Source organism: Lepidochelys kempii, chromosome 5 (genome assembly GCF_965140265.1).
Source record: "Lepidochelys kempii isolate rLepKem1 chromosome 5, rLepKem1.hap2, whole genome shotgun sequence".
NCBI lineage: Eukaryota > Metazoa > Chordata > Testudines > Cheloniidae > Lepidochelys > Lepidochelys kempii.
Genome location: NC_133260.1, coordinates 69,630,336 through 69,656,599, shown reverse-complemented (window position 1 = coordinate 69,656,599; position 26,264 = coordinate 69,630,336). Strand labels below are relative to the sequence as shown.

Sequence of the window (26,264 nt, the reverse complement as noted above, 5' to 3'; positions counted from 1 at the left end):
ACGAGAATTTTTGAAAAAATTCGAGGTGCATTGATAGGTCAAGAGGTAGAACCTTGTATTCATAGTGGTCTTTGTCTAAGGTAAATCTCAGGAACCACCTGTGGGCAGGATGTATTGTAATATGAAAATAAGTGTCCTGCAGGTCGAGGGCTGAAAACCAGTCCCCCGTTCCAGTGTTGGTATTATTGTTGTTAATGTGACCATTTTGAACCTTTGTTTTCTCATGAACTTGTTCAGTTGTCTGAGATACAAGATTGGTTGCCACCCCCCATTTTTCTTCTGTTTTAAAAAATAGTGGGAACAGAAACACCTCCCCCTACATTGGATGGGAACTGCTTTCACTGCCCCTAGTCAGAGGAAGTGATCTACCTCTTGTCGAAGCAGATGTTTGTGAGAGGGGTCCCTTTAAAGGGAAAGTAGTATTTTTTGTCTGCTCTTTTGCAGGTAGGAGATATGGTGGCTGGAGTTTGCCATACCGTTTTAGCGGGTTCCATTACCACCCTATTAATTGGCAATGCTATCTTGGGTGAGGAAGATGTCTCTAAGATGTCCAGTAATTCATGTTGAGTTTCTAATACTTTTTTCAGAAGAATTTTGAGCTTATCAGTCACCCTTCTGAATAAGTCCCGGAAGTGGTTGAAGTTATCAGTGGTGGTTTAGGGTGGGGGCATTACTGCCTTATCTAGTGAGGAGAATGAATTAATGTTGTTTGGCGAGTTACCAAGAGCAATGCCCTCTTCCTGTTCTGCCATGGGTTCTTCTCCTGTCTCAGTAGTTACAGTCTCCGAGGGTGGAAATGGGTATCTAGAGTCTTACCTACAAGGGCTGGGGAGTCTGCTTAGTGTCTTCTGTAAGATCCCCATGGATCCCAATATGGCCAGTGCCCAGGGAAGGCCATGGGTGGTCCCACCCCTGGGGGTCCATGACATAGTGGCATGTCGTGCGCACACGTAGCCCTTGATCGTAGTGGTCAAGTTGCCACAGGTGTTCTGATCGGAGAGAAATGGTGAGGGGAGAACACCCCTTCAACCTTGCCATCCTCACCACTTAAGAGTGGGGGCTATCAGAGATAATGGTTGCTTCGGTACCGCTGGCATCAGTGAGCCATTGGTGCCCAAAGGAGGTGACTCTGGAGTTGAGGAGACCAACAGGTCCTTCTGGTGCAGAAAGCGGTGTGGTGCCATGAACTTCAGTTCCGAAGAGTGCGGTGCCGATTGTATCGAGGGTGCAGCATACAGAGCCAATGCTGGTGCAGTCTGTGTCAGTGCCATTGCACTAGCAATATTAGGCAGCGGCGTAGTTGGCGGAGCAGCTGTCCGTGCTGTCTCCTCCAGCGCTGTCTATGGTGCTGTGGTGGAGGAGGGAGGTTTAGAGCAACTCAACTCCGCACTGGAACACCACATTCTGGCAGCAGCCAACGCATGGGCAGTGCTGGAGGTTCTTGGAGTGTCGTAAGTACTGAGCTGCATTGTGATCAGCACCGATGAAAGCCATTTGATCAGAGACCATTTTCTGGTAGTCTGCTCTCTATGAGGCGAAGAGGACATGTTTCCTCACAGATTTTTGGGACTTTGGGCATCTTGGTGGAGAAGAGACTGGCGATCTGTGCCAGGAAGAGGTTTCCTGCCCTCGGTTGGATGTTGGTTTTAACGATTTTTCCATCAAAATAAGTTTCAGTCTCAGGTCTCTATCTCTGTGCGCCTTGGCTTTCAGTTGGTTACAATGGGCACATTTCTGAGGAACGTGTGCTTCCCCTAGGCAATGGAAAAATTGTGTCCATCTGACACCAGCACTGCTTCTCTGTACGTTGTGAATCGTTTAAATCCTGGTGAACCAGGCATTCTTTTTAGGTTTATATCTAATCCTGAGTGTACTAAAAGAGAGGAAATAATGTATTTATTTATTTATTATTTTGGAAAAGTTTGTTAGTATCTAAGGGTATGTCTACACTACAAAATTTGGTCAATATTATAGAAGTCGATTTTTAGAAATCAATTTTATACAGTCAGTACCGTATGTCCACACTAAGCGCATTAACTTGCCGGAGTGCATCCTCACTACTGTGGCTAGCATCGCATTATGGAGCGGTGCACTGTGGGTAGCTATCCCACAGTTCCCACAGTCTCCGCCGCCCATTGGAATTCTGGGTTAAGCTCCCAATGCCTAATGGGGCAAAAACATTGTTGCGGTGGTTTTGGGTACATGTCGTCAGTCACCCCTCCCTCCGTGAAAGCAATGGCAGACAATCATTTTGTGCCTTTTTTCCGTGCGGATGCCATACTGCTTTCAGCAGATGGTGCAGTAGTACTGCTAACCGTCGTCATCCACCGCTTCCATTGCAACTCTGCTCTGCTGCTAATGTCTCAATAGCAAATTTCTCTATGGTGTCTGCCACGGGCTCCCAGATACATGTGTTCTTCCTCGGGAAATGTGCGCGATGCTTATCATCGTCCTCCACCGCTTCTGCTGCAACTCTGCTCTCCTGCAGACTCCATACCTTGACAAGCATTGGAGCCCACTCAGATAACCACGGCAGTTATGAGCATTGTAAACACTTTGCGCATTATCCTGCAGTATGTGCAGAACCAGAACCTGCAAAAGCAGGTGAGGAGGCGACGGCAGTGCGGTGACGAGGACATGGACACAGACTTCTCTCAAAGTACGGACCCTGGCAATTTGGACATCCTGGTGGCAATGGGGCAGGCTCATGCCATGGAATGACAATTCTGGGCCCGGGAAAGAAGCACAGACTGGTGGGACTGCACAGTGTTGCGGGTCTCAAATGATTCCCAGTGGCTGCAAAACTTTCACATGCGTAAAGGCACTTTCATGGAACTTTGTGACTTGTTTTCCCCTACCCTGAAGCTCAACCCCTTAATGCCATGGCTCATGAAGCCATACACAGGCACCCTAGACAGTAGTAAGGAGCTGTTCAACTATAGGCTGAGCAAGTGCAGAATGGTGTAGAACGTGCTTTTGGATGTTTAAAAGCACGCTGGGGCAGTTTACTGACTCTGTTAGACCTCAGCGAAACCAATATTCCCATTCTTATTGCTGCTTGCTGTGTGCTCCACAATATCTGTGAGGGTAAGGGGGAGACGTTTATGGCGGGGTGGGAGGTTGAGGCAAATTGCCTGGCTGCTGATTATGCGTAGCCAGACACCAGGGCGATTAGAAGAGCACAGCACGGTGCGCCTCACATCAGAGAAGCTTTGAAAACCAGTTTCATGACTGGCCAGGCTACGATGTGACAGTTCTGCTTGTTTCTCCTTGCTGAAAATCCGCCCCCTTGGTTCACTCTACTTCTCTGTAAGCCAATCGGCCTCCCCCATTCAATCACCGCTTGCAGAGGCAATAAAGTCATTGTTGTTTCAGAATCATGCATTCTTTATTAATTCATCACACAAATAAGGGGATAACTGCCAAGGTAGCCCAGGAGGGTTGGGGGAGGAGGGAAGCACCGGGTGGGGTGGTGGATGTGGGGAAGAGGGAAGGACAAGGCCACACTGCACTTCAAAATTTATTGCTGCCTTCTGTTCCTTGGGCAGTCCTCTGAGGTGGAGTGGTTGGGTGTCCGGATTCCCCCGCCCTGCATTCTTGGGCATCTGGGTGAGGAGGCTATGGAACTTGGGGAGGACGGCGGGCGGTTACACAGGGGCTGCAGCGGCGGTCTGCACTTCTGCTGCCTGCAGCTCCACCAGATGCCAGAACATATCAGTTTGATCCCCCAGTAGCCTCAGCATTGCATCCTGCCTCCTCTCATTATGCTGCCACCACCTCTCCTCTTGCTACCGCAACCTCACATCTTGCTCGTCCCTCCTGCCCTTGTGTTCATTTTCTGCTTTGGACTCTGCCATTGTTTGCCTTTACGCATTCTGCTGAGGTCTTTCAGTGTGGGAGGACTGCATGAGCTCAGAGAACATTTTATTGCAAACGCATTTTTTCACCTTCTTATCTGCGCTAGCCTCTAGGACGGAGATGATATGGGGAATGTTGAAACATTTGCAGCTGCGGGAGGAAAAAAAGGGAGAGTAGTATTTAAAAAGACATTTTAGAGAACAACGGGTAGACTCTTTCACAGTGAACCAAGCTGTTAACATTACATAGCACATGTGCTTTCAGTACAAGGGCGCATTTTGCCTCTTATATTGAGGGCCTGCCGGTTTGGTGTGAGAGATCACACACGCAGGGCCGGGCAACAGAATTCGGCTTGCAGGAAGCCATGATAAGCCACAGTCTTTCGGGTTCTTCAAACTTTATAACATGTGGGAATGGTTTCACACAACTCAACCCCCCACAATTCTCTGGGATGATCGCTTCACCCCTCCTCCCACTGCGTGACTAGTATCAGGGAAGATCCCTGCCAGCCACATGCGAACAGCTCAGCGTGAACACACCCGCCCCGCCCCCCCCCGAGGTTAAAAGCAGGGATGATTTCTTTTCAGCCACAGGCAAACAGCCCAACAGGAATGGCCACCTCTAAATGTCCCCTTAATAATGTCCCTGGAGGATTTCTGCTCCATCCCCAGACACTTAACAGACTTTTCCAGTAGCTGTACTGGCCATGAATGCATTCCAAGTCTTCAAGGCAAATTAATCATTAAACACACTTGCTTTTAAACCATGTATTATGTTTACAAAGGTAGACTCACCAGAGGTGCCTTCTCTGCCTTCAAGTTCCAGGAGCCCGCCTTGGGAGGGTTGGGAGGGTACTGGCTCCAGGGTGATAAACAGTTCCTAGCTGTTGGGGAGAATGGTTTCATCCTCCTCCTCCTCCTCCTCAACTTGCTCGTCCCCAAAACCCTCATCCCTGTTGCGTGAGACTCCCCCCTTGCAGGAGTCCACGTACAGGGATGGGGTAGTGGTACGGGCACCACCTAGAATTGCATGCAGCTCATCATAGAAGCAGCATGTCTGGGGGTCTGACCCGGAGCAGCCATTTGCCTCTTTGGATTTTTGGTAGGCTTGCCTGAGCTCCTTAAGTTTCATGCGGCACTGCTGTGGGTCCCTGTTATAGCCTCTGTCCTTCATGCCCTTGGAGATTTTTTCAAATATTTTGGCATTTCGTCTTTTGGAATGGAGTTCTGATAGCATGGATTCATCTCCCCATACAGCGATCAGATCCGGTACCTCCCGTTTGGTCCATGCTGGAGCTCTTCTGAGATTCTGGGACTGCATGGTCACCTGTGCTGATGAGCTCTGTATGATCACCTCTGCTGATGACCTCACCAAACTGGCCAAACAGGAAATGAAATTCAAAAGTTCCTGGTGCTTTTTCTGTGTACCTGGCTAGTGCATCGGAGTTGAAAGTGCTGTCCAGAGTTGTCACAATGGACCACTCTGGGATAGCTCCCGGAGGCCGATACTGTTGAATGGCATCCATACAACCCCAAATTCGACCCGGCGATGTCGATTTCAGCGCTAGTCCCCTCGTCGGGGAGGAGTACAGAAAAAGATTTTTAAGAGCCCTTTACGTTGACAAAAATGGCTTTGTCGTGTGGATGGAAGCAGGGTTAAATCTATCTAACACTGCTAAATATGACCTAAACTCATACTGTAGACCAGGGCTAAGCTATCTTAACTATCTCACAGCAGCAAAATGAATGCTTTTAATGGGACTGCTGGGAGCTCCATCTCAGGCCGGGGACAGTTGAGAAGGAACTGAGGGATCCAGGTTGCATGGGTAGGCTAGATGAAGTGCCAACCGTGCCATGAGGCAGGCACTGCACATGTGCAACCTGTATGGGCACTGCTATTAAAACTCACTGAGAAAAGGCACAGTGATGCACTCGCACCTGGAGTGGAGCACCCACTGGGACATCACTCGAAGAAGAACTCAACCATTCTCACTGGATTAGAATGAAGAAAGTGACTCAACCAGCACAATAGCTGGGACAAGTACAAACACCATTTAAACCCAACATTTAAAAAAAGTAGTTACCTACCTTTTCGTAACTGTTGTTCTTCGAGATGTGTTGCTCATGTCCATTCCATTTTAGGTGTGCGCGCACCCATGTGCGCGGTCATCAGAGATTTTTGCCTTAGTAGTATCCTTAGGGTAAGCTGTGGCGCCCCCTTGAGTGCCATGCTCTTGTGTCAGTATATCAGGTGCTGCCGGCCCTACACCCTCTCAGTTCCTTCTTGCCCTCCTGCAACTCAATTAGAGGGCAGGAGGGTGAGTAATGCAATGGACATGAGCAACACATCTCAAAGAACAACAGTTATGAAAAGGTATGTAACTGTTTTTTCTTCTTTGAGTGCTTGCTCATGTCGATTCCACTCTAGGTGGGCTCAGAGTTCATGGTCGTGCAGATTGCAGCATTGCTCTGCCAAAGCCAGTGTTGTCTTGAGCTTGCTGGTAAGTGCATAATGAGACGAGACCATGTGGACAGATGACCAGCTAGCAGCCCTACAGATCTCTTAGATTGGTACCTGTGCCAGTAAGGCCACTGATGATGCTTGTGCCCTAGCAGAGTGTGTCGTCACAATTGCTGGCAGAGGCACTCTTGCCAGCTCATAGCAGTAGTGGATGCAGGCAGTGATCCAGGACAAAATCCTTTGAGCAGACATTGGTTGACATTTCATTCTGTCTGCCACCGCCACGAACAGCTGCATCAACTTACGGAACAGCTTTGTGCTATCTATGTAGGAGGTCAGCATCCTCCTGACATCCAGGGCATGCAGCCTGCATTCCTCATCTGATATATGAGACTTTGGAAAGAAGACAGGTAAGTATATGTCCTGGCAAGTATGAAACTGGGAAACTGCCTTGGACAGAAACAGATGTGGTCACAGCTGGACTTTATCCTTATAGAATACCAAATAGGGCAGTTCTGAAGTAAGTGCCCTGATCTCAGATACCCTGTGGGCCAACGTTATTGTAACCAGGAACGAAAACTTCCAGGAGAGGAGCAGAAAAGAGCAAGAAGCCAGAGGCTCGAAGGAAGGAAAAATGTCCATGAGCCTCAACAGCACAAGATTCAGTCCCAGGGAGGGACGGGATCCCGGATTTGCAGGTAGAGATGATCCAGACCTTCCAAAAAATGGGCCATCATGTCGTGAGTGAAGACTGACTTGCTTTGGAACGGAGGGTGGAAAGCCGAAATAGTGACCATGTCTGATCAATGACAGGGACAAAATTGTCAGACGCATCCCTGGAGTTTGAGGTGCAGAAGATAATCCAGGATCTCCTATAGCGAGGCCTGCTCGGCCCGGATGCACCATTCCGAGGTCCAGCACGTGAATCTTTTCTACTTGCCTATAGAATAACCTTTGCTCTGTCCTTTTGACCTTCATGAGAACTGTATGAATCAACAGCACTGGCGGGAAGGCATACATCAGAGCCCCTGACCATGGGAGGAGAAACGCAGCTGACAGGGAGCCCCTGTCCATCCCCCAGATCGAACAGAACACATGGCATTTCCTGTTCTGCCTGGATGTGAACAGGTCCACCTGGGGAGTCCCCCATCTCTGGGGGATTGCACTGACTGACTGTGGATGGAGTGACCACTCGTGGTGAGATGAGAAGGTCCTGCTGAAGTGATCTACTAATACGTTCCTGGTCCCGGGCAGGTGTGCGGCTACCAGATGAATGGCATGGCGCACACAAAAGTCCCAAAGGCTGAGAGCTTCTTGGCAAAGGACCAACAACCTGACTCTGCCCTACCTGTTGATGTAATATATCGCGGCATTATTGTCCATCAGGACCTGCACCACCTTGCCCTTCAGGTACGGCAAGAAATTCTGACGGGCCAGGCGAACCACTCTGAGCTCCCTGACAATCAAATGGAGGGCCAGATTCCCCCGCAACCAGCAGCCCTGTGTGCTGAGCTCACCCAGGTGTGCTCCCCAGCCGAGGTCCAAAGCATCGGAGATGAGGGTCAGAGACGGGGACAGGGCTGTGAAAGCAACGTCCTCCAATACCGACCCAGGGTCCAACCACCAATCCAGAGAGAACCGGATGCGATCCGGCACCCTGACTACCCAGTCTAGGTCGTGTCTGCTGGGAATGTAAACCCATGCCAGCCACACTTGCAGAAGTCTGAGATGGAGCTGGGCATGACTGATGACGTACGTACATGCAACCATGTGGCCCAACAACCAGAGGCAGGTGCGAGCCGTGGTGAGTGGGTGGTTTTTCACATGGGAGATCAGGTCCAACATGGCCTGCAAGCACGCGTCTGGGAGGAAGGGTCTGGCCCACGTGGAGTTAAGAACCACTCCCACTTTACTTGTTGCACAGGCCTTCAGGTTGAATTTTTTGTCATTTATCAACAGGCCCAGGTCACGGCAGGTGAAGCACACCAGATCAAGGCGCATTTGTTCCAGAGATCTGCCCTTCATGAGCCAATTGTCAAGATACGGGAAGACCTGGACCCCTCGATGTCTCCATACATTTTGTGAAGACACTTGGGGCTGATGAGAGGCCAAAGGGCAGTGCCGTGAACTGAAAATGGCACCTGCCCAGTATGAAACGGAGAAAACATCTATGATCTTGAAATATGGAAATAAACGTCCTTTAGGTTGAGGGTGGTGTACCAGTCTCCCGGATCCAGAGAGAGGATGACGGAGGCCAAGGAGACCATGCGAAACTTCAACTTCATGAATGACTTGAGGTGTTGCAGGTCTAGAATAGGCCTTAGGCTCCCTTTTGCTTTCGGGATTAGGAACTAGTGGTAGTAGGTCCCCTTTCCCTCCATGTTCTGAGGGAACTCCTCCAACGCCCCCAGGTGCAGTAGGTTCTCAATCTCCTGAACAAGGAGTTGCTCATGAAAAGGGTCCCTAAAGAGGGATGGGAAAGAGGGGGGTGCGAGGGAGGGGCGGCCAAGAATTGCAGAGTATAGCCTCAAAATACTATCTCTAGCACCAAATGGTCCGAACTGAATGGTAGGAACCAGGTTGAATGGTAGGAATGGAGACGGTTAAGGAAAGAACCAGGTGTATCAGGCATCTCTCTTGAGCACATCCTCAAACGAGCACTTCTGGCCTCCTGGATGCTTTGCCAGACCGGGCTGTGTGGGTGAGTGGGAGAAGAAAGGGCGGCGATGACTAAAGCTCATGTCTCTATCCCTTTGCAGACCCCTGTTGAGGCTGCCAAGGCCTTGGTGGTGGTGGTGGTGTAGACCTGCTTCCTTGCAAACTGCAGCGTATGCATACCGAGCTAGTGAAAGGTGGCTCAAGTGGCCTTCAAACCACGCAGAATCCCATCCGTCTGCTCTGCAAAGAGTCCATTCCCATCAAACTGGAGGTCCTGTATTGAGGTCTGCATTTCTTGGGACAGGCCAGTGGTCTGAAGCCAGGAACCATGCCTCATGACCACCACCAATGTGACCACCCAAGCAACCGAGTCAGCCATGCCCCACGCCATTTGAAGGGAGCACCTTGCTGCCGCGGTACCCTCCTCCTCCAGGGTGCCGAATTCCTCAGCCAAATCTTGGGGAGGGACTCCTTGAACTTATGGAGAGAGTCCCATAAGTTCAAATTGTACCTGCCCAAGAGAGCTTGGTGATTCGCCACCTGGAATTGCAGGCTGACTGTAGAATACATTTTCCTCCAGAAAAGGTCAAATCTTTTGGCCTCTTTATTTTTGGGGGTTGAACTGGTGTGCCCCTGCTTGTCCTTTTCATTGGCCGCAGAGACGACCAGCGAGTCAGGAGGTGGGTGGGTATATATGTACCCAACCTGTTTGGCTGGGACAAAGTACTTCTTTTCAACCCTTTTGGACATGGGAGGGATGACCAACGGGGCTTGCCAGAGGACCTTGGCAAATTTCAGGACCCCATCATGCACTGGCAGTGCAACAAGGGCAGGGGTAGAGGCCAAGAGCACACTGAACAAGATGTCTGCCTGCTCAGCCATCTCCTCCACCTCTAGGCCCAAGTTCTCAGCCACCCGTCGAAGCAGGGCCAGGTGCTCTTTAAAATCATCTGGCAGGCTAGCCTTCGAGAGTCACACCACCACCTTTTCTGGGGATGAAGATGATGATTGTGCAGAGGAGACCCCAGGGTATCACCCCCATGGGCACCTATTCCTCTACCCTGACCTCCGAATGCGTTTCCCGCACCGAGACCAGTGCCGCCAACTGTTGCTCCAAGGCGGTGGCTGACGAGTGATGCGAAGGGGGCATCAGCATCATAGGCACACCCTACGCACTCCAACAGGGCCACTGTGCTGGCCACTGGCTGTGCTGCCAAGGCGATATCATAGAAGTCGATGCAGTCTCCGGTGTCCAATTGCACTGGGGATGCCTGGGTGAGGGGCTAAATTGCCCTTCTGTGCTGGAGAAATCCCCTTCTGGTGACCATGGTGGAGTCGTCAATGCCTGCATTTGTCAGCTGACTGTCACCGCTGGAGACTGGCACTTCGAATAGGAGGACTGGTGTCAGGGCCAGGAGGACCGGTACCGCGACGGAGATCATGCCCATGGAGTGGGTGACTGAGACCTGCGCTGAGACGACAATTGGCAGGAGGGTGAATGGTGCCAGTAATTCAGAGACTAGCACCTACCCCTAGGTGACCCATGTCAAGAGGGCAGAGACCGTGAACATGGTGCTGGTGATCTAGAGCGTGCTCCTGAGGATCTGGGCTGAGAAGTCGGAGATCTGCGGCATGGACTCGGAGACTGCTGCCTTGGCTCAGGAGATCAGTTGCACTCAACTGCCCTCTGGGAGGTCTTGGTGGCTGGTTTGCCCTCGTAGGGAGCCTGCTGCTTTCTGCGGCACACACAGTGCCAGTGGTGCTGATAGAGGCCTCTGCTCTATAGCTGCCGGGAGAGCCTGGGAATGTGTTGATCCTGCCACAAGTCTTTGTTCCCTACCACTCCCAGGAGCCAGTGGTGGATCCTTTGGGGCGCTAAGGGCCCCAACTGGGGAGGCACATCCATGTGGTTCCGGCATGCTCTTTCTGGGTCCTGGGTCAAAAGTTTTTAGATACGACACTTGTCCTTCACATGTGATTCCCCCAAGCACTTGAGATAGTTGCTGTGGGGGTCACTGACAGGCATAGGCCTGTTATAGTCCGTGCAGGGCTGAAACCCCAGAGACCAGGGCATACTCCGCCTGGGGCAAAGTCTTCGATGGGACTCTAACTTCTAACTACACTTAACAACTAACTACTACAAACAAACTATTTACCAGGTCTAAGCTCAAAGTCAGAAAAGATGAAACCGCTAGTCCTTGCTATACAAAGAAAGGTGCTCCGACTAACCACCATGGGCAGTAAGAAGGAAATGAGAGGGCATAGGGCCAGCAGTGCCTGATACACCGATGCATGAGCGTGGCACTCAGGGGGGTGACACAGAGAACCCTATGAATACCTGTCAAGGTTCCTCCCCCACTCTGAACTCTAGGGTACAGATGTGGGGACCTGCATGAAAAACCTCCTAAGCTTATCTTTACCAGCTTAGGTCAAAACTTCCCCAAGGTACAAAATATTCCACCCGTTGTCCTTGGACTGGCCGCTACCACCACCAAACTAATACTGGTTACTGGAGAAGAGCTGTTTGGACGCGTCCTTCCCCCCAAAATACTTCCCAAAACCTTGCACCCCACTTCCTGGACAAGGTTTGGTAAAAAGCCTCACCAATTTGCCTAGGTGACTACAGACCTAGACCCTTGGATCTTAAGAACAATGAACAATCCTCCCAACACTTGCACCCCCCCTTTCCTGGGAAATGTTGGATAAAAAGCCTCACCAATTTGCATAGGTGACCACAGACCCAAACCCTTGGATCTGAGAACAATGAAAAAAGCATTCAGTTTTTTACAAGAAGACTTTTAATAAAAAATAGAAGTAAATAGAAATAAATAAATCCCCCCTGTAAAATCAGGATGGTAGATATCTTACAGGGTAATTAGATTCAAAAACATAGAGAACCCCTCTAGGCAAAACCTTAAGTTACAAAAAAGATACACAGACAGAAATAGTTATTCTATTCAGCACAATTCTTTTCTCAGCCATTTAAAGAAATCATAATCTAACACATACCTAGCTAGATTACTTACTAAAAGTTCTAAGACTCCATTCCTGGTCTATCCCCGGTAAAGACCAGCATATAGACAGACCCAGACCCTTTGTTTCTCTCCCTCCTCCCAGCTTTTGAAAGTATCTTGTCTCCTCATTGGTCATTTTGGTCAGGTGCCAGTGAGGTTACCTTTAGCTTCTTAACCCTTTACAGGTGAGAGGAGCTTTCCCCTGGCCAGGAGGGATTTCAAAGGGGTTTACCCTTCCCTTTATATTTATGACAATACCGCTAAGGCAAAAATCTCCAACAACAGTGCACGTGGGCACACGCACACCTAGAATGGAATCGACATGAACAAGCACTCGAAGAAGAACTAAATATCAAAACAGGAACACTCAGCAAGAGCCCATAGAGGCAGCCCCACCATCTTGTCTTAGAGTACAATTCCTGCGCATTTTTGTGATGATTACGCTGTTTTTGTCTTCAGTTTCAGTTTGCGAAGTTTCTGTTAATGTTACACAGTTCCTGCTTGCAAAGAGATATCCTGGCATTCAAAGGCCTGGTGATATCACTGACACAACGAGTAAGCCCTAATGTGGGAAATCTTCTCATGGGGAAAAGGTCAATCAGATTTTCTTCTATCCTGAGTAGATCTGTATCGTCTTGTCTCAGTATTCTTATTTTAAATCAAATAGGACAAATTAAGAATATTAGTATTCTTACTTGATGTTAAACAAGATAGAAATGTCAGTAATTTAAAAGGAAAGAATAAATGATCGACTCAAAGTGGAAGATTTTTTTTTTTTTAAACAAAACACTCTGCCTACTCCAGTGCTGACCAATAGCAATACTGATGGTACCATCCCAGTGCAGGTTGGGAAGAATCCATCTGAGTTGGAAAGGAAGTACTTGCAATACTGATTAAAGCCATGTGATTTAATTCTGAGGGTTTTAATGTTTTGCTCTGTTAAAGGTGGAGCGTGATCCATTTTAATATGAACAAGGAATTTTCAGTAGTGTTTACTTCATTTCTTTTTTCTGCTTTACAATTACTCTTCTAGCATAACAAAGATAATCATTTTAGTGGAATTTTGTTAACATTTCTTGTTCCTCATCTAACAAATCAGATTAAAAGAACTTTCATATTCTTCAAGAAGAAAATGTGTCAACCCTCCACAGGACATATGCCAGTCCACAAATCCCTGGAAATCTGCACATGAGCTAAGTACCACATGGCTGAAATTATACAATTCAATAATCCTTGTTTTAACTTTTGCTTACATCGTCACTAGAAAAAATATAATGATACACAGTTTCCTATATGAACTGAATGTTTTTGGCATTCTGTAAATGTTGGTTCTGAATGTACAATATATTGGCTTTATATCTCTTTCAACTCCTTTACAATAACAATAGGTGGTTGGTATTAAACTGAGATTGAATGATTTAAAAAAAACATGTTTTTCCTCGTAAATTTAAGCAGTCAGATGAAAATCACCATTTTCATTAGTTCATCGTTAAAAAGGATGGATACTTGTTTACAGTCTCTTACATTAGTCTCTCATGCTGCAACTTTCACACATTTTGCTACTGTTCAGCAAGAGTAACATCCTCAGTTGGAGGCTTAGAAAGACGAACATATTTTCAGTGCTTGGCATGAATTACTTCTGAACTATAAAAACTTTAAGTTGTTTGAACAAAAAGGGAGCAGTATTCCTTTAAAAAGTATACAGCACATGTTATGGCTATTATTAAAACAAAATTCTATGAAAGCTATATTAATACCGAAAAGTCATAACAGAAAAAACAAATTTCAGGAGTTTTTCCCCCTAAGATAAAATTTTGGAATCAGGACTATAGAAAATGTTTGTTACTTATTCTGCTCAACTCTGATTGGATATATCTGCTGCATAGAAAATAAAACAAAGGCATTTACATCCCTAAAGCATTCTGTACAAAATACTTGCATGTCATTTCATATTAAATCCTGATTGTTTTCATCACTGTGACATGAATACAAGCTTAACTGTCTATCCTTTAACAGACAGAGGATTATTCTACTAGTAAATTCAGATTTTTACAATTCACGGTGGCAAATGTTCTAGCTATCCATCTTCACAAGAAACGGTCCAGGTGAATATAATCAAAGCTGAGCTTAGAGGATTTCATTGCAGTCTTTTCAGTTTAGAACTCTAGCTATGTGATTTTGTTACTTACTTCTTAAAACAAGTTTTAATATCAATATATTAACAACTTTATTTAGGACATATTTGAAAATATCATCTACAAGATAACAGTTGTTGGTAAAAATTAAGTAGTCTATTTAAATGGAATATGAAAGTACTCTATGGAACAACTGAAATAAAACTAAATAACTTGATAAGAAAATAATGCCATCTCTCATACATGGAATTCAATGGTTTGCATTCTACATGGCTAGATATAATTTCAGTTAATGGGACACAACACAACTAGAAAAATGAGTTCTCCTCCAACAGCTATAAGCACTACAGAAATAATTGGACCATTATAGTGTTATCATCAAGCAGAAATCAACTGCTTGGTTTACGTTTACAAAAACAAACAAACATAAACATAAACATTTCCTCTGTAGCATGGGGCATGGGTCTCTTGCTGGAGGATTCTCTGCTCCTTGAAGTCTTTAAACCACGATTTGAGGACTTGAATAGCTCAGACATAGGTGAGAGGTTTTTCGCAGGAGTAGGTGGATGAGATTCTATGGCCTGCATTGTGCAGGAGGTCGGACTAGATGAACATAATGGTCTCTTCTGACCTTAGTATCAATGAATAGGCCTAGACTGGGCTGCATAATATGAACAAATAGATGCCAACTTCCGGTACAACTAGCATGGCGCTCCATTATATCAACCTGCTGTACTTGGCATAATCCAAAAATAGCCTTTTATATATTTCACTGGGATACATGTGCTCTCTCTCTCTCTCATATACATATGGAGGTGGTAATGGAGTACTCACAGCACCATATGTCAGCACTTCTGGGGGATGACTTACTTGAAAAGATGGAAGTAATACTGTGTGGCTATGAAACTACATGTTTGATCTATTGATGCAAGTGGAAGGAAGTTGTGGTTTTCCAAAATGACAACAACTATGGAAAGAAACTAAAAAAGTAGAAAGCAACAGTTAAATATGGTAAAGCTGTTCAGTTTTACTAAATGCAATATTATACTCATATCTGGGACATGCTGAGAGAAATTCAGCTATTTAGTCTACCGCAAAGAAGCTATTATTGATGTATGTAACAAGGGATTCTGTCTTTCTTCTGTCAAATGATAGAAGATGGTCTTGTCTGCCACTGCTCTGCAGATTTATTTAGTTCCAGCAGCATTTTGCGTACATTTACAAAGTTCTGAAGGTAAAATACCCCCAGCTTTAAGTCTGCAAAATTGTCCAGTCTCCTTAGATAACAAGTGCCAAAACAGAAGAGAATATTTATTTGGATTAATAAACATTGTTAAGGCCTTCATTCAGCAAAGCATTTAAGCAGGTACTTAACTTTAATGGGACCTAAAAAGGGGGCTCCTATCCATATGTTCTAAGCATCCTTGGAATTACTCAAAAACCAACAAAACTGGTACCCCGACATTAGGAAAATATGAAGGGAAACATACCATGTGTGGGAGATGTGAAATATATAAACTATATTTCTTAGAAAAAGTAAAATCTAGCACTAGTATACTTCAGTCATTGTCTTGGAAATAGGTACCAGAGTTTGAGGCATTCCCTGGTCCAATATTCTTTAAACAATTTCTAAAGATTGTCAAATACTAAAAAATTACTTGTTAATTTTCATGGAAAGCCTAACAATTTTAGAGGTTTTAGTGGCCCCAAGTCTTTTGATTGCCTAATGGAACCCTAATCATATTACCTTTTTTGCCTACCATCAGTCCTGTATTTGTTATCAGAAGAATAAATACATATTTTTAACTGTGAATTATTTAAATGCATGTTTAAGGTGCTTAAAATGTGTTTATTATAATGCTAGGAAAATGAAATTTCTAAGATATTTAAAAGTATCTATCTGTCCAATATTCAAAGGCATAATTTTAGAGGTGGTCAAGAGATTGCTTTCATCAAAGTTGTATGCTCTTTCATTTCTCTAGTATTGATTTATTGGCTAGTTTTATAGCAGACTGTAATGCAATACACTATCCAGTGAGATTATGTGTGCATAAATATAATAAAAAGCAACACTGTTAACTGGAAAAATAGCTCAGGTTTCTCATATACATATTCCTATTAAAATAAACGGTATCGCTACTGAAACATCCAGTTTATTGAGATTATTTTACCTTGTTAAGGACAGCAAAGAATAAATGATTGTAAAAGACAGTTACCTTTTCCATAACTGGTGTTTTTCGAGATGTGTTGCTCATGTCTATTCCACAATAGGTGTGAGTGCTCGCCACGTGCACTGGTACCGGAAGCTTTTCCCCTAGCAGTACCCGTAGAGGGAGCGCCCCAGCAACCCCTGGAGTGGAGCCTTCATGGCGCGGTATAAGGGGAGCTGCGTGCTCCCCCCACCCCCAGTTCCTTCTTGCCAGACAACTCCGACAGAGGGGAAGGAAGGCGGGATGTGGAATAGACATGAGCAACACATCTCGAAGAATACCAGTTACGGGAAAGGTAACTGTCTTTTCTTCTTCGAGTGATTGCGCACGTGTATTCTACAATAGGTGATTCCAAGCTATATCTGTTGGAGGTGGGTAGGAGTTCACAAGTTCTCAGGATGGAGGACAGCCCTGCCGAACCCGGCATCATCCCTGATTTGGGAGACGATCGCGTAGTGCGAGGTGAATGTGTGAACCGAAGACCACGTGGCAGCTCTACAAATATCCTGGATGGGGACGTGGAGCAGGAAGGCAGCCGACGAGACCTGCGCCCGAGATGAGTGCGCCTTCACAATCAGTGGCGGGGGAACACCCACCAGATCATAACAGGTGCGGATGCACAAAGTGATCCAGTTGGAGAGACGCTGAGTGGAGATTGACCGACACCTCATGTGCTCAGCTGGGGCGACAAACAGTTGCGAGGACTTCCTGAATGGCTTAGTCCGCTTGAGGTAGAAAGCCAGAGCCCTTCGCACGTCAAGTGTGTGGAGGCGGCGTTTCTCACTGGACACATGAGGCTTGGGGCAGAGGACTGGCAGGAAAATGTCTTGACCCATGTGATAAGTGGAGACCACCTATTAGGGAGGAATGCAGGGTGTGGGCAGAGCCGAACTTTGTCCTTACGAAAAACTGTGCACGGAGGCTCGGAGGTCAGGGTCCTGAGCTCTGAGACCCGTCTGGCCAACATAATAGCGACCAAGAAGGCCACCTTCCACGAGAGGTGAGACCAGGAACACATGGCTAGTCACTCAAACGGGGGCCCCTTGAGACGAGACAACACCATGTTCAGGTCCCACTGCAGGACCAGGGCCTAGCACCCAGGAAAGATGGTCCAACCTCTTGGGGAACCGGCCAGTCATAGCATGGGGGAATACCATGTGCCCCTGCACCAGCGGATGGAAGGCTGATATGGCCGCCAGGTGCCCCTTGACTGATGAGGGTGCCAGGCCCTGGGCTCTAAGGTGAAGAAGGTAGTCCAGGATAAGAGGGATCAGGGCGGCCACAGGGGAGACACCCCATTCAGCTGCCTATCTGGAGAACCGGGACCATTTTGCAAGTAGGTGCGGTGTGGAGTGCCATCTGCTTTTCATGAGGATGTGCTGGACCCTTTCTGAGCATGTTCTTTTCCCTCTAGCTAACTACGGATCAGCCACACCATGAGGTAAAAAGCTGCTAGGTTGGGTAGAGGAGGCAGCCCCGGTCCTGGGAGAGCAACCGCCAGGCCCGTGAGGATCCCGTACCAATGTAGCCTGGGCACGCTAGGGCAATCAGGAGGACCCGTGCCTTGTCCATCTTTATTTTTTCCAGGACCCTGCTGATCAGTGGGAACCGGGGGGAAGGGATAGAGAAAACTGGCCTGACCAGGACAGGTGGAAGGCATCGGAGATAGTGCCCCATCCCAGTTCCCCCCGGAGCAGAACCGGGGACAGCAACAGCCTTGCCTGTTGATATAGAACATTGAGGCCATGTTGTCCGTGAGTTCCTTGACGTTTACATGTAGGGACAGATCCTGCACCGACCACAGACCTTCGGTCTGAACGTTCCCCACATGGGCCCCCCAACCCAGGTCTGATGCATCGGACACCAGCTCCAGCAACGGGATCCTGTCCCAGAATGGGACCCTTTGGAGCATGTTGCTTGGGGTGGACCACCACTGCAGTGTGGCGATCACCGAGTCAGGAACGGTGAGGACCTTGTCCATCCTGTCCCTGGCTTGGGAGAACTCCGAGGCCAGCCAGAGCTGGAGGGGCTCCATTCAGAGTCTGGCATGGCGGACCACGTACGTGAACGCCGACATGTGACAGAAGAGCTGGAGGCACACTCTGGCAGTAGTCACCAAGAACCTTGTGACTGTGTCAATGAGCCCTTGTAGGGTCTCGAACCTGTCCGGTGGGAGGTAGGCTGTGGTCGATGAGTTGTCCAGGACCGCCCCAATAAACTCTATGCATTGGACCGGGATTAACGTGGGCTTGGTGTCATTTACCAACAGGTCCAGGGCAAGGTACGTGGACAGTAGAAGCGTCACATGATCCCTCACCTGTGACCAGGAGCTGCCCCTGACCAGCCAGTCATCCATATACTGAAAGATCTGGACCCCCTGGCACCTGAGGTAGGCGGCAATCACCGACATACATTTTGTAAATACCCTGGGGGCAGTGGATAGGCCAAACAGGAGGGCCGTTAACGGATAGTGATTCTGCCCACCAGGAAACGGAGGAATTGTCTGTACCCCTCAGAAATGTGAATGTGGAAGTACGCGTCCTGCAGATCGAGGGCAGAGTACCAGTCCCCAGGGTCCAGGGAGAGGATGATGGAGGCCAGTGAGACCATGCACAACTTGAGCCTCACCATGAACTGGTTTAGATCCCGCAGGTCCAGGATGGGCCTGAGTCCTCCTTTGGCCTTTCAGCCGTCACCACTCCGGGAGGAAAGTATACAACCAATTGTAGAAGGGAGCTTCTTGGGGGGGGGGGGGTGGCGGGGGGGGGGGGTAATCCCTGGAGAGAACTGCCAGGGTGCCCCTGAGCGTCCTGTCAAAACCGCCTTTTTCCCGCCTGTTTGCCTTTGGAGGACCCAGGTTGTGGGGCAGGCCGCAACTGCCTCTGAGGGCACCTTTTATAGACCCTCAACTTGTTATAAGCAGCTTCCTACTTTGGCCAGGTGGCCTGAGCGGGAGCCTGCTGCAGCCTAAACTTAGATTTGGCCAGAGCCGGGACATAGAGACCCAGAGTCTGCAGGGTCATGCGGGGGTCCTTCACGCCATGCAGCTTTGTGTCAGTTTGCTCCACAAACAGAGCTTTGCCATCAAACGGGAGATCCTGCATGGCAGCCTGCGCTCCACCGGACAGCAGGAGCCACGACGCCCTTCTAATGGACACTGCCGAGGCCATGGACTGTGCTGCCGCGTCAGCCGCATCCGAAGCCGCTTGCAGGGATGCTCTGGCAGCTGCTGTACCCTCCTCCACCAGTCCTGAATTCTTTCTTATCGCACTCCTGGAGGGAATCCTCAAACTTGGGCAGGGAACCCCACAAATTGAATTCATACCTGCCCAGTAGCGCCTGGTTTGCCACCCATAACTGAAAACTCAAGGGAGAATAAAGCCTTCTCCCAAAAGAGTCCGGCCTCCGCGAATCTTTATTTTTCAGGTAGGGGCTGGTTGGCCCTGCTGCTCCCCGTGGTTGATGACTTAACCGCCGGGTGGGTGCAGAGGTACTCGTGCCCCTTGGCAAGTACAAAGTACTTGCATTCCGCCTTCTTAGAGATGGGGGCCAGTGACCTGTGTTTGCCACAAGGCAATTGAAATTTTTGCCACCCCTTCATGGAAGGGCAAAGCTACCCTACCCGGTGCCAAAGAGGACAGCACGTTGAACAGGGAGTCCAAGGATTCCTCCATCTCCTCTACCTGGAGGTGGAAGCTTGATGCCTCCCTTTTAAAAAGTTTTTGATGGGCCCTAAAGTCCTCCTGCTGAACGAAGAGAAGTGGGGCCATTACTGCCTCATCCAGGGAGGGCGACGAGGCCGGCACGGTGCTCTGGGTGTCCGCCGGCCCTGGAGGATGCACCACTTGGTCAGACTCAGGGCATGGTGCCAAGGACGTATTTCCCACCGACCCCCTCCTCGGCGGTCTGGAAAGGGAGGCCGACGGTGCCTCTGAGGCTCTGGCTACCGGCCGGGCCCCCACCGGGGGCTGAGTCAGGGCCACAGTGCCCACTGGTACCATTGGGCAGGCCATGGGGCCTGGGGCCACTGCACTGGCTGTGTCACCGACAAGCCCTGGTTGTTCGATCGACTGGGCTGCAGAGGCGATGCCTTGGCGGAGCCTTGGAGCAGGATTCCGAGCGGGAACGGCGTTGACCGCGACCTTGATCCAGATACCCCTATCTTAAGGGCAATGACTTTAGTTAGATTAAAGCATTTCGGTCCTCAGAAGACTAAACTGTGTGCCACAGGCAGAATATAGGAGAGAATGAGTTGCCATCCCTGCCTGATGCCTGAGAGCCCATGGAAGGGTGACTACAAGTGGAGACCTGGCTGACGAATAACCTGCCGCTGTCTCGGGACTGGGAGGAATGGCGGTGCTGGGAGCTACGTCGCCCATGGGACCGCGACCTTGATGCGGAGGACCGGTACCGTCTGTAGCTGCTGCTACGTGATTGGCTCCGACGGGGTGCGAGGTGCCAGCGATCGACTGGGCTGCAGAGACGATGCCTTGGCGGAGCCTTGGAGCAGGATTCCGAGCGGGAACGGCGTTGACGTCCATGCCATGACTCGCCGCGGCAATCCCTATGAGACGAGGACCTCTGGCAACGTCTGCCTTGGTTCCGTCGGTACTCACTCCGTGACATGGAGCAGTGCCGAAAGTGTTGGTCGGACAGCACCCAACCAGACAGTCTGGTGGGAGTTGAGGGCGATCCACGTGGACTATGCCCTGAACTGTCACTGGGTGGCGAACGGCATCGGGAATGTTCTCTGGACTGAGACCGGTGCCGAGCTGGGAGTGACTGCAGAGAACCCAGCAGTGGCTTGCACCTGGAGCCTGGTGCCGACATCGGCGGTGCTCCTGGTACTGGCATGGACTTGACATCCTGGGCTGCCTGCAGGGCCTCCAGCGTTTCCGAAGCAGCCGGGCTACTCCGCTCTACATGAGTCAGAGGTCTAGAGACCAGAGGGGATCGAGGACTGCCCAACACGGGTCTAGTCTCTGCCCCTGGATTCCCTCGGTGCCACTGTGAAGAAGGCGTTTTCTTTGCCTTCTTGTGCCCCGTAGACGGGGATCGGTGCCAACTGGTCGAAGATGCCAGACGATCGCCACATACTGATGCCGTGGTGCCCGGTGCCAACTCGGAGTGGTGCACCAGAGTCAGGGTCAGCGCCGACTCCATCAGAATAGCCCATAGCCTAATCTCTCAGTCCAAGTTTAAACGACTTGCAAATCTTGCAACGATCACTGATATGGGTTTCTCCCAAACAGTGTAAACAGTCTGCGTGCGGGTCACTCCTTGGCATAGATCACCTACCAGTGTCGCACGACTTAAAACCCGGGGTGTGGGGCATGCCCCAGCCCAGGCACTCTAACTGAACAGCTAACTAACTACAGGTACTAACACTGAACGAACAAAAAGTTCTGGGGACGAGCTACAGCAAAGCTGGAGCAGAGTAGTTCTGATGCACCTTCACTGGGGCAAGAAGGAACTGAGGGTGGTGGGAGCACGCAGCTCCCCTTATACAACGCCATGGAGGCGCCACTCCAAGGGTCGCTGAGGCATTCCCCCTATGGATACTGCTAGGGGAAAAACTTCCGGCACCGATGCACGTGGCGAGCACACCTATTGTGGAATACACATGAGCCATCACTCGAAGAACTAGAGTGTTTTAAGGCTGATACACTGTGAGTGATTTAGGATAAGAAAGCAGGAGATTATCCAAATAGAACTTCATCTTATAAACCTTTCACTCATTTTGTCTAAATGATGATGAACATGGCTCTTTAAATGGTGAACACTTGTTAAAAGCCAGAAATACCATTTTTGTTTAGAAATGGTTGTAAGTCAATTCTACAAAACAAAAACAGATAGTATGTAGGGTTGCCAACTTTGTAATCCCTGAAAACCGAACACCCCAGCCCTGCCCCTTCCCCAAAACCTCATACCCGCCCCAGCTCTTCTTCTGAGGCCCCGACCCTGCCCCCCCTCCATCCTCCACTCTCCCATCCCTGGGGCTCACCTGCTGCCTGCAGAGCCAGTTTAGGAGGAGCTGATGTGGAGTCTGTCTGCCTGCCCAATCAGTGGTAGTGAATATTTTGACTCAAGGTTTTATGAGAGGTGATGAACCTGTCTCACCCCTTAATTTTTTCCAGTACCTCAAAGTCCAAGACACAGACTATGAAGAAGCGGAAGTGCCGGATGGGTAGTGTGGATCTGTGCAAGAAATCATCTCAAAACACTCCAGCTACAGGTAACCTTTTCTTTGATCTTTGTCTGAACAGATCCACATTCGACAGACACACAGGAGCCTCTCAGTACTAATTGTGTCTCCCTTCCATACTCTCTCAGACATTTGGAATCAGTCTTGTCTTCAGGACTAAAGAAACTGTGACCTTTTCCTTCTCTTTTGGATCAGAAGAGGTGACATATGGTATTAAATCACTAAGTAGTGGGCTCTTTTTGTCCTTTTGGATTGGATACATTTTATGATCTGGACTCTGACTTGGCATTAAGCAAAGAAGAAGGGTCGGGGCTAACTCTGATGTGAAGTCAATTTGAGGTGCTCTGTCTGTTCCATGAAAAACTAACAAAGTTTGGATTCCCAGTCCTTGTGAGCCTTCTGAGGGCATATCTACACAGGGACACTGAGGATAGTTAAGCTAAATTAACACCTTCAATTAATTCAAAGTGCATTTGTTAAAACGCATTAAACCCGTGTGGATGATCCCGCTAAAAGTAAAGTAGCCTTAGCTAAAGCAAATTAAAACCACTTTACTTTTGAATGGAAGCATCCACACAGGGGTTTAATGCACTTCAACAAATGTGCTTTAAATTAATACTTTCAATTAATTCATAATTTCATAACATTTAATGCCAGAAGGGATCATGAGATCACCCAGTCTGGCTTTCTGTATATCAAGGGCCATTACATTTCATCCGGATACCCCTATCTTAAGCACAATGACTTTAGTTAGATTAAACCATTTCGGTCCTCAGAAGACTAAACTGTGTGCCACAGGCAGAATATAGGAGAGAATGAGTTGCCATCCCTGCCTGATGTCCCTGCAACTACAAGGAACTGATTAGGTGAGATATGCCCAGATGACCCTAACAGGTGATCCATGCCCCATGCTATAAAACAAGGTGGGAAACCTTCAGAGTTCCTGCTAATCTGCCCTGGGGGGAAATTCCTACCAAACTCCAAATCTGATGTGCAGTAGGAACCTGAGTATGTGAGCAAGACACACCAGCCAGGTATCTAGAAAGAAGATTCTCTGTATCACCGCAGAGCACTGGTCCACCTTGTTCGGTGTCCCATTTTTCAGCAGTGGCCAATCTCTCTTGTGCTTCAGAGGAAGGTGCCCCATACCTACTGTGAATACATCTGTGCATCGGGGGAATTGTGCACTGGGGAGAAAATAATTTTCCTGTAGGCGACTGACGGAAGCCCTGAAGCATGAGATTTGATTATGGTAGTTGTCTTAACACAGAGATGCAAGTGTTATGAACATGTTGAGGACATGAGAGTGAAATCCCATTCTCCTCATGTCCAATGGAGGAAGATATAAATAATGGGACTCATATGGTACATCTACACAGCAGGGTAAGCCTGGGCTTGACTAATCCCCCTTACATCCACACACCAACTGCATTAACCTAGGGCTCAAACATAAGATCCCAGGTCCCTGCAGGGCTGGAGGATCCAAGTATGTGTTAAGCTAGGATCTAGGGTCTGAGCCCTGTTGCTTTCCTGTGTGCACACGGCCCCAGCTTGACTCAGACGACTGAAGTCTCCAGATGTATCCTACTGGTTGTCTACACACCAACGTAAGCCTAGGGTTAGTGGGACTCAAATCAGTTGACCCATGTCAGGGAACCCGGGGCTTGAGCGTCTACATTGCATTTTTACCCTAGGTTAAGGATTATTTGACCCATGCTTGAACCTAGGACTCTGGCATCAACATTGCAGTGCACAGACGAATGTCAAAGTAAACCTATCCCAGAGTGCCCCCAACGTGTTGACACTACAAATGTGTTGCACTGTGGGAAAAACTCCACTTCCTACCCTGTTTCCTAACTGTGATGGTGCTACTAATGGGACTCGGGTGCCCAAGAGCACGAGTACATAAACTGCGTAATTAGCTCCACTGGTAGTTGTCTCAGTAAAATGACTGTAGTTTGAGAAGGCTTTATACTGAACTACCATCTAATCAGAGAATTGAGCTCTCCACCTCTAGGCTGAATGACGTTGGCAGGACAATTAGGACATCAGTCTCCAGGGCTGTCAAATTTTTAGAATGAAACTTGGCAATTCATAATTTTTAAAATGGGGATGTTCAATGAAGGTGTTTGGTTGTTTTTTTATTTATTGTCTGTTTTGAAGTTTGACATAAAATGTAGGTTTCAGAGGAAAAACACACACAACTCCAGCCTGGCTGATGCCAGCAGCAAAGAGAAGTGCATCCCCAAGGCTTGCAGTGCAGTGTGCTCAAGGGATCCCCAGGGGGGAATGCTAATCTCTGTGCTATGCACTTGGGGACAGGGTTACTTTGACCTGGGTCTGTGCACTGCAGTGTGGATACCAGAGCCCTAAGTTCACGCACAAGTCAGAAAATCCTTAACCTAGGGTTTAAATGCAGTGTAGAAGCTCAAACCCACTTAAGTTCCCTGAAACAGGTTCACTGCCTTCAGTCCCCTAACCCTAGGCTTACACTGATGTGTAGATATACCCCTAGACTCTCAGATTCCAAGGCCAGAAGAAGCCACCACAACCATCCAGTCTGACCCCGTGCATACACAGACTATGGAATTTCTCTCAGAAGCTGACCAAGCTTTTAAAACTTTAAAGATCTAAAAAGGTATCTAATTTGTGTTGAGGACTCCAAGCAATAGTGAGTTCACCACCTCTCCCAGTAAACTGTTCCAATGTTTAATTATGCTCATAACTAGGAAATTGCATCTTACTTCAAGTTTGAATTTGTCAAACTTCAACAATATCCAATCAGCAAAATTGAAAATCCCCCCACTCTCAGATTTTTTTTTAATGTGTAAGTACCCACACACAATGATCAGGTCACCTCTCAACCTTGTCTTTGATAAGTTCTGTAAGCTTCACATCATAACACTTGCTTTCCAGGCCCTGGATCATTTTTATAGCCTCCTTTGAAACTTTTTTAGTATTTCCACCTCTTTATTGTAGCGTGGATACCAGAACTGAACCCAGTATTCTAACAGTGGTTTAACCAATGCTGTGTACAGAGGTAAGATCACTTCTATCTCTCCCTGATATTTCCCTTTTTATACATCTAAGGACTGCATTAGCCCTTTTTGCCACAGCAATGCACTGAGAACTCATGCTTAGTCAATTAGATAATGATCCATAAATCCTGCTCTGAGTTCGTCTCCCATCCTGCAAGTATAACCTGCATTCTTGGTTCCCAGATGCATTACTTTGTATTTGGCTGTATTAAAGCACATTCTGTTTGATTGTGAACATTTAACAAAATGATTCAGATTCTTCTGTAACAATAATCTTCCCTCCTCATTATTTACTACCCCACCAATCTTTGTGTCATCTGAAACTTTACCAGCAAAGATTTTATATCATTGTCTAAACTGCTGATAAAAATACTAAATAGCATTTAGAACAAGGAAAAATACATTGTTTTGCCCATATTAAAAAAATATTTAAAAAATGTTATAGGAACCTCTAGCACCTTCATTCTTTGGAGCAGGGGAGGTCACTCTGGTAATTATGTCCTTTTGCTGTCCTTGTGAAAAACTGCCTAAATCTGCCCAATTTACATGCATCGGAAAAATCTCATCTGACATATGCTCAGTAGTCAATTTAGAATTTGGCAGCTTAACTATACGAAAAGCATGCTCTAGCTGTAGGGGCTGAACAGGACTTTCCATGCAATTGCTGTTCACGACTGCTGCTGCGG

The 26,264-nt window shown here is 47.9% G+C and overlaps 1 protein-coding gene across 13 annotated transcripts in view; it reads right to left on the bottom strand.

The window, feature by feature from the left end:
• FER (FER tyrosine kinase) overlaps positions 1-26,264 on the bottom strand; it is a 429,890-nt gene that overhangs the window by 104,829 nt on the left and 298,797 nt on the right. The window contains exon 18 of one of the 13 annotated variants that reach the window (XM_073344648.1): positions 3,953-4,008. The exons of the other annotated variants lie outside the window; for them this stretch is intronic. Coding sequence (XP_073200749.1) covers positions 3,968-4,008 — 41 coding nt within the window. The 3' untranslated portion in view covers positions 3,953-3,967. Of the gene's footprint in view, positions 1-3,952; positions 4,009-26,264 lie in introns of those variants that run through there. 13 annotated transcript variants of the gene reach the window in all.